The sequence below is a fragment of the Arachis ipaensis genome, chromosome B10 (genome assembly GCF_059453495.1).
Source record: "Arachis ipaensis isolate K30076 ecotype BB chromosome B10, ASM5945349v1, whole genome shotgun sequence".
NCBI lineage: Eukaryota > Viridiplantae > Streptophyta > Magnoliopsida > Fabales > Fabaceae > Arachis > Arachis ipaensis.
The window spans coordinates 130,756,041-130,773,482 of NC_142435.1; the positions used below are offsets into that span (position 1 = coordinate 130,756,041).

The 17,442-nt window shown below is 29.2% G+C and overlaps 1 protein-coding gene and 1 pseudogene across 1 annotated transcript; one reads left to right on the top strand and one right to left on the bottom strand.

Annotated features, from left to right (window-relative positions):
- Positions 1-7,614: 7,614 nt before the first annotated feature.
- LOC107623380 (sulfite exporter TauE/SafE family protein 3) lies at positions 7,615-12,316 on the bottom strand. The gene is made up of 12 exons (XM_016325618.3): positions 11,403-12,316; positions 10,735-10,894; positions 10,172-10,372; positions 10,020-10,084; positions 9,775-9,802; positions 9,505-9,581; positions 9,341-9,427; positions 9,022-9,075; positions 8,650-8,871; positions 8,394-8,487; positions 8,007-8,147; positions 7,615-7,883 (listed from the first exon to the last, which is right to left on the bottom strand). The coding sequence occupies exons 1-12, from the start codon at positions 11,625-11,627 to the stop codon at positions 7,798-7,800; spliced, it is 1,440 nt and encodes a 479-aa protein (XP_016181104.1). The 5' UTR covers positions 11,628-12,316; the 3' UTR covers positions 7,615-7,797.
- Positions 12,317-15,068: 2,752 nt separating this feature from the next.
- LOC148581732 (uncharacterized) lies at positions 15,069-16,919 on the top strand (annotated as a pseudogene).
- Positions 16,920-17,442: the final 523 nt, after the last annotated feature.

Consider the following 17,442-nt stretch of genomic DNA (forward strand, 5'->3'; position numbering starts at 1 on the left):
ACTGATAGATCATGTTCATTAACTCTCCATGATTCTTCAAGTAGCCAACCAAGCAACACAACACCCTTGCAACAAGCAACTACTGTAACTATTTAATTTGTTGTCTATGTGATCAATTTGATATATGAGTTGTTTGAACCCTAGTTGATGTAGTTTATTTTTTTCCATGGATTGGTCTTCTCCTGCGTGCAGGTTATGAGTGCAGCCGCACCAAACCCTGCAAATATTGTACCAGCTCCAACCAGGGTTACTAGATCCACACTTGTGATAGCACCTCCGGGAGCAACAGTCACTCCATTCAAGCCACCAGCCCCAACTACAACCCCTCCATGTAAAGATCCAGGCAAGGCTCCAGTTAACAACACTTCTCGCCCGAAACCATCAAAATTCAGACCAAAGCAGAAGATCTTCAAGCCACCCGCATCACTGATTCAAGGACAGTCCAGCACACCGCAGGTAGCTCCAGCTGAGGAAGTCTCCCAAACAACAACACCAACTGACCCCAATATCTAGGGAATCAACATGAGTGAAGGCTGACGATATTATGCTTTTTTTTTTTGTTTAGATGTGACCCAATGTAACTGATAACCACAAATTATAGATACAATTTCTTTTTTTTTTTTGGTTTGGGTCTTTATTTTGGTTCAAACATTACTTGTGAAGTAAGGAGATGTTAATGGTAGCATGCCATACTAGTTTCCTTATATTTTAATGTCAGTTTAGATTATGAATGTATAGTTTCACACTCTAAATATCAATGGTTGAAACTTTGATTTCATGTGATTTTACCAACTTTCGTTTCATACATACATAATCACAAACATGACCCAAAGTGATACCAGATACACAAATGATTAATAAATTTCATTTTCAACAATTTACATGTCTTACATCATTTCTTACAACTAAATAAAGCAAATATCAGGACAACAAACATCACACATATATTCTACCCAATTGGATTTTTTTAACCTCTAACACTTCTATCCTCTTCTCCAACAACATTATCCTGTTTTCCATGTCTTTGTTCCAGTGACGCTCTTCGCATGCAAAATTTGCTCCTGCCCCAGGTACCTTGTAATATCAACACCAAGACCAGCTATGTGCTCGTCCAGCCACAAAAAAAACTTGCAACATGGTTGTCTTACCTACACAACATCAATCCTCAAAGCTCAGGAAATCAGGAATTGAGGATAAACCCTAACACTAACGGAGTTACACAGATTTTCTTTGCATACCTTATAAAAGGGACATCCCAGAAACAATCTGTTCGGATTGCTGGTCGTCCTCGACATGAACAGGATTGCGTTCTCTCCACAGAAGCACTTTGGTGACACTCCCTCTTTTCCATCATTGCCGTTCGGAACTGGACCTCTTCTCGAGCTTGACGACACTCCTTCGGATGCCATGGTCGGAATGCTCCCTTTCTTCCTTCACCCGCTTCACCCTCAGACTGCATTCGAAGGATTAGGGCTCAAGGATTTCATAGATTGGGGATGGGGGAGAAACGGCAGCGTTTTTGACTCTGGGGACTAATTTGTCCTCTTTTGAAAAGCCCATCCGACGTGGCAGTCCGTAACGGCCAGGTCAGCGCCACGGGAGCCACGTCACCGTTTTCCGTTAGGGCAAACGGAGACACTCTAATAGAGGGGTAAAAATGTCCAATTTTCTGGAGAATCAGGGACATTAAAGTATTTTCCAATCTTTAGGGACGAAAATGTCTGCAGTAAAAAAAGGTCAGGGACGGATTTGTCCTTTACTCTAAATTTTTTTATATACTAAAAATCGAGATTATTGGAAGTTCTGTGATCCCCGCCCCTATTTCTCTAACATATCATTCAAAATTTTAATTTTGGGTGAAAAGTAATTAATATCAAATATTATAAATTAAAAACAATTAAAATTAATTAAATATAATTATAAACTAATTAAGTTATTTATTTTTTGATTGATCACTTCTCAATTCCATATACTTTTCCATAAAAAAATATCTTGCATCACGGATTAGGCCATGCACACACACACTCATTCCCCCAAAGTCCCAAAGGCAGAGCAAACAGAGCAACCTTTTTTTCTTGGTCCATTGTTATTTGTTAGTGACTGTTACAAATTTTGCTTAATGTTTGGAGTTCTAAAACTCCATTTGATTTAATTTAAAAAAAAATAAAACAAAACATTTTTTAAACTTTTTTATTTTAATTTTTTTTGTCTAGTTTATCCAAGAAACTAAAGCTGTCATGACTCGTATTTATCCCCCTTCATCTCTTCTTCTGCTCTTTCCATCAGCCACCTCATTGAACGTTCCCTTGTCTCTGTCACGCCTACTCGTCGACGCTCCACTACCACGCCAACTTGCCTATAAAATTTAAACGATAAAATTCAATAAAACTATATTTTTAAAGAATCCTTTCAATAATTATAGTCTCCAAAATCTCTCTGTTAATTTTCTCAATTGACTTACGTAACATGCATCACAAGCAAGTAAATAAATTATTAAATTATTGTGAACATATATTAAATAAAATTAAAATTATAAACATATATTAAATAAAATATAAATATATGGCATTATCAAATAGTAGTAATCAAACAAAGCTAAAATCAAATAGTTCAAAGCATGGCATTATGTTAATTAATCATACTAAGTATATATTAAAATTAATCTTTAAAATAAAATACATATTAAAATATAAAATATATATTAAAAATAAATTAAATTAATAACTAATTTTAATAATAAATAATAATTTTTTCTCTTAATTCATGTTGTAATAGGTAATTCATATTAATTCATACTTAAAAGAGAGTTTAAATTTAAAAGGCACTTGGGAGAAAGTGACACTTACAAATGGCAGCATAGGAGACCGGCTTGATTAAGTTTGCAATTGAACTAATTTTAAGGCACTTGGGTACATCCATTTTTTTTTTTTTTTCATTTTAATCATTTTAATTTTCATAACTCTCATGATATTGATAAGGAGTATTAAAGGCAAATTGGTGAAATTTGAATGGAGGCAACTAACATAAAAAGACATTAGATATAAATATAAGAAGATACATTCGAACCCAAAAAAAAAAAAAAAAAAAACACTAAAACACATGATATTATCATTTTTTTAATATATTTTATAATATGAAAGTATAATTATTTTTTTTATATTATCTATTATTTTTTTAAATATATCTCAAAAAAAAAATAAAAAGTCATTCAACTTTTTTTTTCTACTTTTTTTTTCCACTTCAATCCGTTCCTTTCAACTAGAGAATCATTTGCTATTCATATCTTTTGAAGTTATATTTTTTTAAATAATATTTTTTTTGGAGTAACAAGATGTTAGGTTTTTTTAAAATTCAGCATAACAAAGATTAATTTATCATAGATCAGACTTTTATTTAAAAATTTGTTATTAGTTAATAAATTGTTACATAGACAAAATAAAATTTAGGAATGTTCATGGATTAAGCGGGACCACATTTAATTAGATCTAGATTTAATCTTAAAAGATTATTAAGTCTATTATGACTCTCTGACCAAAATTAAACCAACTTAAACTAAGTTAATTCGATATAAAATTAGTACATACAAATTTGTAAATTTTATATACTAAAATAATAAAATTTTACTTTTAAAAATAAAATGTAACAAATATTATATTATATTTATACAAAAATAAATTATTTTAAAATAAAAATATTCGTTCATATCTGACTCACAACCTAAAAACGCCCAAAAAGAGTAAAGTTCAATCAACATTTTACAAATATTGTTCAGACATACACAAGCTCATGGAAGTCGGGCACGACGACATGAGTTCAACCTTAATTATCCAAATAAGTAACTAACTCTTACTACATTTTCTATTTATCTAAAAATGAGATCTCAACAATCTCCCTATCCATACCCAAAGGGAGTAACCAATCTATCATCAAAGGTGGGAATTATTCAAAAGGTGGTTATTGACTCCACCTCTACAATTATAAATACCCTGACATCCTTAGATATTTTTCAAATTCCAATCTATTAAAAATCTGGTAAAAATTTTTACTAACTTAAGTATCGGAATCTCTTGCAGGTACCACCCCTACTCTTCACGAGGAATTTGGACAACTTCATACAGAAGAAGTCGGGTCTTCCCCTACTCCTCACGAGGAATTCAGACAACTTCATACAAAAGAAGTCGGATCTTTTACCAAAAAGTGTCTAAACCTCACGTTCAAGTCCAAATCACTCTAGTTCTAGGTAAACCTCGAAACAATATTGTATAATATAAAAAATATTAATTGAAGTATAAAAGTATAATATGACATTACTAGTTTTACTCTAAATTATATATTTTTATTCTAAAAAATAACTTTAGGCTAGGCTAGGTGGCTTGAAGTATAACCCGAATCCGGTCCGAAATAACATCCGGTAAAAATGATAAATCCGAATCAGGTAAAAATATATCTTGGATCTAGATCAAGTTTTGGGTAGAATAGGATCTTGAATACCCTTAATACACAAAACGAAATTGAAATCTTAATACTTATTTAAACAGACTAATAAGTTAGCCACCAGATCAATTTAATTTAGTTACTGAGACGTTAGTTTTTTTATTATTATTAACATGAGGCGTTAGTTGAGGGTGTCAGAACTTGGATTATAATCTTGCAAATCCAAACAGACTCAAATATTTTTTAGGTGAATACTATAGTATTTAAAAGATGAATACTATAGTACTTAAAAGATGGTGGTTAATTTATTAAAAAAATATTAAAAAATAATATTTAATTTAAAAATATAAAAATAAATAATTAAAAAAAATTATTATAAAAAATAAACTAAATAAAATTTAAACAATAATTTATTGACACCATAAAATTGACCTAATTTTGAGTTTTCAAAAAGTGAACAGGTTGGCTAAAAGCTTCACAAAAAGTGAGTGTAATTAAATGGAAGGGAAAGGGTTTATCATCCATTGATCAAATCTGATGATAATAATATAATATCACAATTCTTGGCTAATTGTTCTCCCATTAGGTGTTTACATATCAATCAAGTTTTGTTCCCCTTTCTTAAGATTATAGATAAAACCACATTATCTATTGCCGAAAGCCGTATCTAATTCTTTTCTACTTTTGAAGCTCCCTTTTAAGAAACGAGTGATGGTCACATAATGCTTTTCATATTTAAAGCCGAATTCAAATAATCAAATCTCTATCACTTAATGTGACTAATATGGAAAAACAGAAGACAAAAAGAAACCGCTTTCAGAAGATGAACACGTTACATTGATAGCTCTTTGGACTTTTTCATACGGTGTCTTTCTGTATTACCAAAATATTAAGAGTAATTATACAAATCAGTCTTTAAAAATTTTAAAATTAGACATTTTAGTTCTAAGAAAAATTAATACACTGATTAATTTTTAAGGTTTTATTTTGGCAGACAAATTAATTCCCAGTTTATTTTTCGGCAAAATAATTATTCATATCAGTCTCAAAAAATTTTAAAAATGGACATTTTAGTCCAAAAAAAATTAATGTACAAATCAATCCCCTATCGTTTCTCTTTGTTAGACATAACAGTCCTCCATCCAAAAATAAAATAAAATAATAATAATAATAATTATTATTATTATTATTAATTGTACAATAATATTGTACTATATCTTTTGTATATTTTGAACAAAAATAATGATAAATTTATTCATTAGATTCTTATATATATATATATATATAATCAATAAAATTATTAGAGATTATTCTACAAGAAATTTAAGATTAAAACTATTTGATATTTTTGTATTTAATATAATTAAAAGATGTCCTATGTAAAAAAAATATTTGTATTAAAAAAATATTTTAATTTAGATTTATATTAAATATATGTTTCTTTTAATACAAATATATTTTTTAAAATAGGACATTTTTTTATTATATTAAATACAAAAATATCAAATGGTTTTAACCTTGAATTTCTTGTAAAATAATCTCTGATAATTTTATTGATTATTATTATTATTATTATTATTATTGAGTGACTATATATATATATATATATATATATATATATAAAATAAAAGAATCTAATAAATAAATTTATTATTATTGTGGTCTAAAAAATACAAAAAAAATTATAGTATTATGCAATTAATAATAATTATTATTATTTTATTTTATTTTATTTTTGGACGGAGGACTGTTATGTCTAACTGAGAGAAATGTTGGAGATTGATTTGTACATTAATTTTTTTGGGGGACTAAAATGTCCATTTTTAAAATCTTTGGGGACTGATCTCGTAATTACTCTACCGAAAAATGAAATGGAGACTGATTTATCTACTAGAGTAAAACCTTGAGAATTGATCTGTGTATTAATTTTTCTTGGGACTAAAATGTTCAATTTTAAAATTTTTGAAAACTAATTTGGATAATTACTCAAATATTAAATAAGACTAAATTATCAAAATGGTACTCCTAAAAAATATTAACAACAAATAAATTTTTAAAAGATTTGAAAAATACAACAAAAAATAAATAATAAATATATATATTTTAAAAAAGACTTTAGAAATCATATTTTAATATAATTTTTTGATGAGAAAAATAATTTTTTTTCATTCTCAAAATTTGATAATTTTATATTAAGTAAATTTTTTGAGATAATACTCAATTTGGTCCTGAACTTACATGCAAGTCTCAATTTAGTCCCTGAGGTTTCAATTGCCTCTATTTAGTTCCCGAAGTTTATAAACGTGCCTCATATTAGTCCCTGAGACCATTTTTAGTATAAAAACGTTAATACTAATAGAGCCCTGTTGTAGACTATCACATGTCATGTTAAAACTTGTAAATTGATGCAATTTTGGTTTTGACATTTAAATAGCTCAAAAACGACATTGTATTACTTATTTTGTTAGGTAAAATTTTAATAAACACCATTTAGGATGTTGTTTTTAGGTTATTTGAGTGCCAAAACCAAAACGACATCATTTTACAAAGTTTAGTGTGGCATCCGGCTGCCACGACAGTGTTCCGTTAACGTTTGTACGTTAAAAATTGTTTCAAGGACTAACATGAGTTATGTTCACAAAGTTTGTAGACTAAATAGAGGCAGTTGAAACTTTAAGGACTAAATTAAGACTCGCGTGTAAGTTCAGAGACCAAATTGAGTATTATCTCAAATTTTTTTTAAGAAAATTAATGTGAATGACCAAATTTTAAAAAAAAAAATCTAGAAATTTCGTTTCAATTTTTTTTGTGCTCTTTCTAAATATTTATTCAAATCTTGCCAAAATAATTTGGATCAAATAGATAAATCATTTGCTAAATACAAAAATTTTTTTTGTTACTCATAAAAGAATATAATATTTATTAGTTATTTTTGTCGTTTTTTTAAATTATTCAAGAATTGTTTTGTCGATAACATTTTTTAGAGACTTTTTTTTCTGAACGCATAAATTTTTTGAATACCGAATTGGTAGATATGAGATTAAATAATTGTCCCCTTACGTGTTGTCATCTTCAACTTTTAACAATTAACATGCCAACCACATGTTCCAACCAAAAGACAAGTAAAAAAACAAAGCAAATCACCGACAATGCACAGTGATTTAACTCGCACAGTTTTGATTGTAGGGAGAAAAAATATATATTATATATAATATCAGTCTGGAAATGTCCTACAGATTACAGCATGAGTTGGCAAAATTTAGAATAATGGACAATTTTTGACCAGAAAGCTCTTGGCTTTTCTGCTACTACAATATGCAAATTGCAAAACATGACAAAATCATTCTTCCAAGATGGGGTGTGTTATGATCCATATTTGCACAGATTCTCAAATCCCATGTATTCATGATTCTCAATCTTGTATACCATGTTTGATATTCCAACTCCACCTAACAAAAGGAATCATTAAAATGAAATAACTTCTAAGAATTCATATCTAATTAAATGAAATACTTTTTCACATTGAGATGTTAGTATAAACAATTTGAAAGAGAGAAGATTAGGAGTCTCACCTAATGAGATTGCACTAACAAATATTGTGCCAGCAAGAATGAAGATGATAAGGGAAGCTCTCCCAAATAGGATGATCAATCTCCTCACAATATGCTGTCCAACCAAGGCAGCTATAGTGGCCACCAGAGTCAAGTATGCAGCTGTACAGCATTTTGTGAAAAGCACATGCATCATAATCCACCCGTTAAGTGATAAAACTGAAAATTAAGAGTGCGTTCGCGAGTCGAGATCTTAGAGGAAAAAGGAGGGAAGAGAATGGCTTGACCAGTAAATTGGAATAACATTTTACTTGTCAAAGTCAAACCCTTCTTTCTCCTCTAATGCCCGACTCGCCCGACTCGCAAAGGCTAAATGCAGGGTACTAAAGAATATTCTCGGGAACTAACCATAAGGAACCGGGAAACGCTTCAACAAGTAGTATTCTATAACAGACATGGATGAGGAGAAGATCATGGCGAAGGTGGCAGTGGCGCTTGACACCTAAACACAAGATATTGAATCTAGTCAATACCATAAGTTCAAATTACCATATAATTTGTCAAGATACATAGATGTTTTTAGGTACCAATTTTGACAATATGACAATGATTCTTTAACCAAAATGTGACAAGATTCATAATATTAGTGCAACAGGAAACTCACCTGAGGTGGGACTCCCAACTCCAAAAACAGTGGTCCCATAACAAATCCTCCTCCAAGTCCCAGCAAGCCGCCAACTACTCCAGCCAGTAAACCGAAGACGCAATATATAAACAGCTGAAGAACAGTGAAATTTTTCTCTTCATCTCCGGTCGAAGAGATTACTCTACGCCCGCTAAATAAGCCACTTGCCTCATAAGCAGTTACCCCAACTGACACCGGAATCTGTTAAAGATGAAAATATTATGCATTGTATTATCTTTTGAAAATTTTGTTTTGTGCTAATGGAGTAATGGTACGTCGTGTGCATTCGAGTAAAGCCGAAAAGACTCGAATAAGGTTAATGCTATGGAGGAACACCATGAGCAGAATTACCTGTAGAATGTTCAGCACCCAGTATGCTGTTGAACAAGTAGTTGTATAGTATTCCTGTTAATTGAAGAATGGAAGTATTGGATTAGTGTGTGTTTAGTTTTGCTTTTCTAGAATTGATTTTCAGTTAGAATTAAGTTTTATTAAAAGTGATTTATGTTTCTTAGTTTCCCTAAAAATGATCCGACAGAAAGCGAAAGAGTCACTTTTGCTAGAAGCAATTCTTGAGACTAGAATTGAATCTGAGACCTAGTAACTTTCATACACAAAAATAGCCAAAATTGAATCTTGAAGTGTATAATTGATTCTTAGTTGTACAAACCTTGATAATCTGTAGTGCAAGAAATGAAAACCAAACAAATAGAAGTAATCCCAACTCCTTCCAGTATATATTTTCAATAATAGTCACCTGCAAAGTCTGAATTGTTAGACATGAAATTCATTTTGTTCAATTAGAACCAGCCGAAAAATAATGACATCAGTCACCTGGTGTTCCTCCTTCTTTGCTGTGCCACCATTTGGCCCGGCAGGAAGAGGTTTGTACTCTGCTTCAGCACCAGAACCTATCACAAAGAAAGTTGTATAAACCTTGACATGAGAAAATGATCCAAGATAATAGTACATCAAAAGTTCAATTATCATGAACAAAGCCAAGTTGAACTATTAAGTTTTAATGGATTAGTATATCCAAATGGACAGTTATTTAAAGCCAAAAGGAGAGTGTTTAGGTACATAATACAAGATTTCCAAACTCACCATTTGTCTCTTGTCGCTGAGCAGCTTCCTAAACAACAATTAAACAAGACAAGTTAAGAAGTGAGCAACGAGTAATTAGCAATCTAGCACTACATTATTGACACCAAATTAAACACTGAAAATATCATTATTACAAATTTATCAGAAAGCATCCATAATTGAGTGTTTGTAATAAACAGATTTACTAACAATAATTAAAATGAGGAGCACCGAAAACTATATATGAATAAAAATTTTAACGAGACCTTTTTCATTATGGTTTCCTTCTTCCAAGTTTCCACACCCTTAAAGAATGCCTTGGTTGATGTAACTGCAAAAAACCACATCAAAGATCAGTAAGAACTGTAAGAACGAGGAGAAAGCCTAAATTGTAGTCAGTGTTAAGATTCATCATTACCTACAAAGATAACAATAAGCAGTATAGTGACCATCCAATCAGGGAAAAGAACATTGAAGGTCACTCCAATGCTGATTCCAAGCATCAGCATTGGTTGAATGAGAAGTGCCAAATCATAGTCAATTATAGGCATATCCAATGTTGGATGCCTTAGTCTAAGGTTGTAGTAAACAGTTGACAAAGCTGCTCCCATGATCATACCTGAAAACAAAAACAAAATTGGCTTATAATTGAAGATAATTGGACTCATGGGAATTGCAATTCTTTTATTTGAAATGTAAAACTATTATAATACAATGTTAGTGATAAATTTAGTCTATGAGCTTTCACACCATTTTCACATTAAAAAAATGAATAAAAAATGACCCCAAGTTTTTATTATTCTCTTCCTGCAACTACTAAAATAACTCATGAAAAATAACAGCAGAAATCTTGAGATTAAAATTTTCTGAGCCAAATCAGCTAGTACACCTAAACACTATCTGGCATAAACAAACTCAAATGAGAAATTTATAGCAGAATGGTGATCATCAAATTTATTATTATGTGTGCTTTTGTCTTACATTTTGAGATAGCAGTTGATGATTTTGGATCAAAACCAATGATGAGACTAAGCATGGGAACAAATATGCCACCTCCACCAACACCACCTACGCTTCCAAATGCAGCTCCACAAAATCCAATAAAGCTACCAAGCACAATTCTCCACCCGAATTCCATATCCTGCACATATTATAATAAAGATATATTAACATCCATTTATAAACTTCCCCGACACAGAATAATAATAATAATAATAATAATAATAATAATAATAATAATAATAATAATAATAATTATAATACAATAGAAAAAATGAACTTTACATCAACACATCAGCAATCACAATAAATTCAATAAATTCTAGCAGCACTTTTTTTTAGCCAAAGCTGCTACATAACATAACTGCACTACCAATTTGAAAATAATAATAATAAAAAAACTCTTTTTTGAATCCCAAAATACATTTAAAAGGGTCAGCCAAAAAAAATCAAAGAATTCAAAAAGGTTGTTGAACTTGTATACCATTCACTACTCACCATGAGAGTTAAAACTGAAAAAGAAGACTTAAAAAACTGAACAAAACAACACCAAATCTCTTTTCGCCTTTGGAAGATTAAACAATATCAGACACACAAATCAAGTGAGGAAAAAAGAAAAGAAAAAGCAAAAGGATAAAGAGCTTAATTACCGGCCACACATGTTGATAACCTGATTCATTAGCTTGCCATAAGAAATTCACAGCTATGTTCAGGAAACTCTGATCTTGTTGAGTAACATTGAACCATGGAACTTCCATCTTCATCATCCTTTCACCAGAAACAAACACCATAACAGATGCAAAACACAGCAACAACATCCATATGGATCCCATTCCCACAACACCCTTCAACCATCTTCCTCCAAACTCAGCCATAATCAATTTTTTCTCACTTTTTTTTTCTTCAACACAACTCCTTCCTTTTCTACTCTTTCTCTTCAAAAGAAAGTTTGAATCTTCACCACCTTATAGTATTAAAAAGAACTATATGGGGTAAAATATTTCACGTTTCTGTGATCAAATCTGTGCTAATTTTCTAAGATAAACAGAATTTGACAGCTAGCAAGTCAGTTAAGGCAAGCAATTGACGATTATAAGAAAGAGTTTATTTTAATTTGATGTATGCGTCTATGGCTTAAATAAATGATTATATTGTAGAAAAGAGGGGCGAAGAATTAAATTAAAATTGAATGAGCAAACTTCCAAGGAGTTCACTTTGGCGTGAAGGAACAGAATCAGAATCAAAGATAGTAACAACGCAGATACGAAAAAACAATGAGTACTTGTTGATTGGGAAGAGAACAAAACAACGATTGAGCTCAAGATTGAAGCGTTGATGGGAACTCGACACAACAACAAATTTTGCAGTGAGTTTTGGCGAGGTGACGAAAAACAGCTCCTTTTTCTTTTTCTTTTTCTTTTTTTTTCGTTAGTTTCTTTCTCTCTCTTCAAAAATATGAACTTGTGAATAATTATTGTAAGTTTGGAACTAGCAACAACGTATTTATAAAGATTTTTTTTTTTTTTTTGGATTGGTAAGAATAGTACTAAAGAGATCAACCAAGGAGGAAAAAATAAATAAAAAACTTATAGGTACCGGAGTTGAATTTAATTTTGATGTAGTTTTAATGTTTTATTGTAAAATATTATATAATTATTTACATCTTTTTAAGAGACTATTTTCTAATTTCTACCATATATAAAAGGTCATTATTATTGTGGTGGTTGTTATTATTATTATTATTATTATTATTTATAGATATATAAAAAATTAGTCACTATTTATAAATAATAAAATATATATATAGAATTTAAAAATAATATTTTTAATATTAAAATTAATCATTAAAATTAATCTGTTATATATATATATATTGTTTAATTTATTTATAATATGTATTTTATATTTGAACTAGTTTATGTTTTTGTGTTTTGTATGGAAAAGATACATAAAATTATATAAAAATTTTTTATTAAAAAAGTAAACTAAAAATATATATAATAATTATTATAAAAGTTAAGTACGATTTTAGTTTTTAAGGTATAAATCAAAAAAAATTTTCGTTCCGAATTTTTTTTGATAATTAATATCAGTCTTAATTCATATATGTATTATTATTGGGTATTAAAAATAAATTTTGTTTGTATTACTAATATTTTTTTAACTTTCCTCACTCAATCTGTAATTAGGTTCAAAAGCTAGTCTATCTCATTGAAAACAAATGTAATATAATCAGTTTTTATCTGAAAGTACTATACATTGACATAATCATAAGAGAATCAACTTTAGCTCGTTAACAATATGGTGTTTGGTTACTACAGAAATATTTTTATATAAAATTATCAATAAATCATGTATGCCTTGTGATAAAAATAATATATTCAACATGAATATTGTTTGTTAGGTAAAAGATATAACAGGTTAACAAAAAAAATCATTACCATGGGTATATTTATTTTAACAAATATTCTTCTATCTAATACTATAAAAAATACACTGACTATCCTGAATTACTACAGGTTTAACTTCTATTGACAGTGATAGAATACCTAAATTGAGACATTCCGGACTATAGTATTCATCAAACAAACAATCAATAAAACACGTATCCATGTTTTCTCATTTTGAGTAAATTTACGCATAAAAAAAAGAAAAGAAAAGAAGAGCTGAAATAGCAAGAGCGATAAAAATGATGATTCTCATAATTTTGTTTGACTATTTATATATAAAAGACCAGAAGACTATAGTTATCTAACAAAATTAATTTATATTTATTGCATTTAATTTAATTAAGTAAGAAATTATTTTATTTTAGTGTAGTCCTTGATTCACATTATTTGAATTTGGCTAAATACATATGATTTTATTTGATTTAATTATTAGTTAAAAATATCTTAGTTGCCTATTTTATTCATAGATTTATTATTTTAATGAATAATAAATTAATTAGTTAATACACATAATATAATTAATTTGATTTAATAAAATAAAAAAATCAATTAGAAAATACTATCAGAATATTAAAAGAAATAAATTAAAAAATATTAATAAAATATATTTATATAAATTATAATAAATTTTGTAATAATTTAAATATCTAATCAAATTAATTTGTTGATATAATTAATTTATTATAATAAATTACATTTAATGAGTTAAAAAAATAAATCTAAAAAATAATCTCAAAAACATGTCATGTCAGCTCTATCGTTAAATATAAAAACCTAATTTTGATATAATAGAATAGAAGAATAGATAGATATGTATTTTTTTTTTGGTGATTATTTTATACTAGTATTTATATTTAGTAACTACTAATTTTAGTATACATCTAATATAAAATTTAGTATAAAATTTTAAATATTTATTTATTACAAAATTTATATTACAAACAAATATTTTTAATTATTTATTTATTACAAATTTTTATTCTAATATGATAGATTTGATTATTTTAATAATTGATTATTCAATTAGAAAAATATGTGAATATATATATATATATAAAGCACGTCTAAAGACATTTTTATTTAATCAAGAGTACTTATTTTTTGTTGATTAAATAAAATTTAACTTTTATTTATTATATTTTATATTAATATTTTAATTTTAAAATTTAAAATTTAAAATTTAAAATTTAGAATTTAAAATTTAAAATTTAAGTTCAGATTTTTAGTTTAAAATTTAGTATTTAAAATTTAAATTTTGCAGTTAAAAAAGTACTATACTTTTTATTTTGTAAAGAACGCATTAGTATTCGTCATGTATAAATATGTATTAGTATTCGTTATATATAAATATTGACAAATATATAATGGCTAATTTAGTAGCATATATAAAAAACTTTTATGATCATAAAAAAAATGTAAATTAACATGTATAAAATAATTTTAAAAAAATAATAAAATTTTAAATTCACTCTTTACAAAGTTATTTAATGGCATAAATCATATGAAAATTATGCTCCTACATTACATGAAATTACATAAAATTTAAATACAAATATTATTTATATATTAAAATTAATTATTAATATATTTATATTTTAATATATATTTTATATTATGATTAATTCTAGTAGTTAATTTTAATGTATATTTAGTATAATCGAAATTAAGCTCATAGGAAAATTGATCAAGTTCATATGCTGTTTTTTGTTGTTGCATTATATTAGAAGAGGCTCGATCTCAAAATTTCTATCCGGAAAGGAGGAATAAATGCCATCATATGGCTCAGGGGCAGTTCATATACTGATATACCTTAACATTAACATTTATAAGAATTAAAAAAAAAAAAAAAAAAAGACCAACATAAGGATGTGGGGTATATTCGATTCAGAAGTTAATGACCAATTGACCCACCTACCTACCATAGTACCATGTTGCAAATGTGCTGATATTCGGAGTTCAATCCCAGTTAGCTAAATGCTAACGACTACCATATAGCTTATCAAAATGAACAGGAATATGGTTGACCAAAAATTAAAAGAGAAAGTGTGTTTAGACTTTAGAGTCAATATTGCTTAGTTAATATTACAATCAACATTCAATATTAAAAAAAATCAAAATTTTTAAAAATCAAAATATTTTAAACATAATTAGAAGAATATCTAACACTAAAATTCAATAAAATTTTATCTTTAATAAATTTATGCTAAATTTATTTGATAATTTATTATAATATTATTTAAAATTAACAGATATAATATTAGTTCTCTAAATTACTCATTAAAAAATAAATAAAAATAAACATCGACTCTAGACATCTTTGAAAAACATTGGTCCTTTTTTTGAATAATATAATTTTTTATAATTATATTATTCATGATTCTAATTGTTATAATTATATTGTAAATTTATTGGTATTTATGAATTAATATGTATGTGAAAAAACTTATTAAAAATAACAAAGATATTAATTGTCCCACAAAAATAATTGTTAAAAATACAAATTAATAAAAATTTATTAAGAATTAAAATGTCTAATTTAGGGTAAAAACCCTAAATAAACCAATGCTAGTTTAAGTTTACGCAAATCACCCAAACAAAAAAAATGTTACATGCATGTTCCTAAAAGACATTTTCAAGCAAATCAAAGTAAGCATATTCGATTTAGGTTCGTTGATAGAAAATCGAAATAACCATATTCGATTTAGTAGTTTTTCAAGCAAATCGAATCACACTCATTCGATTTTATGCATGCATGGTGAGGGTTCCTAGTAAATCGAACGAGCCCAATTCAATTTACCATGCTCGTCATGTCCATGAATAAATCGACACAGGGCAAGTCGATTTAGTATGTATTCAGCAAGATATATAAATGGATATAACTTAATTCGATTTACTAAGTCACAAATGTATATAAATAGCTGTTAAATGTGAAATCCTTATCATAGTGATTTGCAATGGCTAGTGTGAGAGTTTTTAAGTTTTGGTGTACTATATAGGATCGATTAAGAAAAAATGCGTTCTGGAATTAAGTTTACTGATAAGGATTCGCTTAGTGTTTTTTTCAAACCTTGAACGAGTTTCACTGAGTTTCATAATACTATAATCCAAAAACTGGGGCTGCAAGGCATGAAACGGGTGGAGAAGTTATTCTACAGAATTTCGATTTTCGTTTTGCGAGATAATGTGAAGTACGATTCATTCGTCATAAGCAGCGACGAAGATTTGCAAGTTCTGTTCCATTGTCATTGGCAATTCCCAGAGGTGAGGACCCCTGAGCTGTTGGCCAAACTTGTGGATGTGATCTCTAGTTCATGAGGTTCTAACTAGAATCCTCAACCTTCAGCCACAGCTGCCTGCTCTAGTTCAAGGTCTGTTCGTGTCTCTTTATCTCTGTCCGTGATTCAGCCTGAGGCAGATTTGGTTGCCTCCCCATCCTTCGCTGCTGATCTAAATCGCACTCGTGACAGAGAAGTGGATAACATTGGACCCTTCGATGATGTTGCGATTGCAATAGCCGGCATTCCTGATGTGGTACTGGAATTTCGACAGAGTGGAGCACCGGATGGTGTGGAAGATGTATTTCAGGATGAGGATGATGATGATGTGGAGTCCGCCACGATGGCTGATGATAGCGATGATGAGTTAGTAAGGAGTACTCCAATTGGGGTAGTGGACCGGCTAGTTCAGAAACTCCGCAGTACCTCCTGCACTTTTTAACTTTGGACTTGGATGCCGTGAGACAGCAGGGGGTACTGGCGTGTCTGTCGGATTTTGAGGCCAGAGACACACAGGATACAGGAAGACTAGCTGAGTTCCAAGTTGGTCAGTAGTTTCAGGATAAAGAGGAGGTCGTGCAGAGTGTGAAGGCTTATAGCATCCGACGTGGGGTTGAGTAAAAAGTGTTGGAATCCGATTATCGCAAGTACCATGGAAAGTATAAAGAATTCGACAATGGGTGCACATGGTTGATTCGTATTAGTCTCTGCCAGCACAGAGGTATTTGGGAGATAAAACGGTACAATTGACCACATATTTATCTAGCCACTTCGATATCCAGTGATCACAAGAGGCTTGATTACCATGTGATCTCGGTTTTCATACTACCTATGATTTGAGCTGATGCTGCCGTATCGATCAAGGTACTGCAGAATGCGACAGAGGCCCATTTTAGTTTTAGACCGACTTATAGGAGTGTTTGGATGGCTAAGTAAAAGGTCGTGGGTTAGATTTACAGAGACTG

What these genes read in the sequence shown, in the direction of transcription:
- LOC107623380 (XM_016325618.3), bottom strand. Translation starts at nt 11,627, where the DNA reads ATGGCTGAGTTTGGAGGAAGATGGTTGAAGGGTGTTGTGGGAATGGGA. An exon ending in GTTATCAACATGTGTGGCCG is followed by an intron (nt 10,895 to 11,402) that starts GTAATTAAGCTC and finishes TAATATGTGCAG; the next exon opens with GATATGGAATTCGGGTGGAG. An exon ending in GGGTGCTGAACATTCTACAG is followed by an intron (nt 8,872 to 9,021) that starts GTAATTCTGCTC and finishes CATCTTTAACAG; the next exon opens with ATTCCGGTGTCAGTTGGGGT.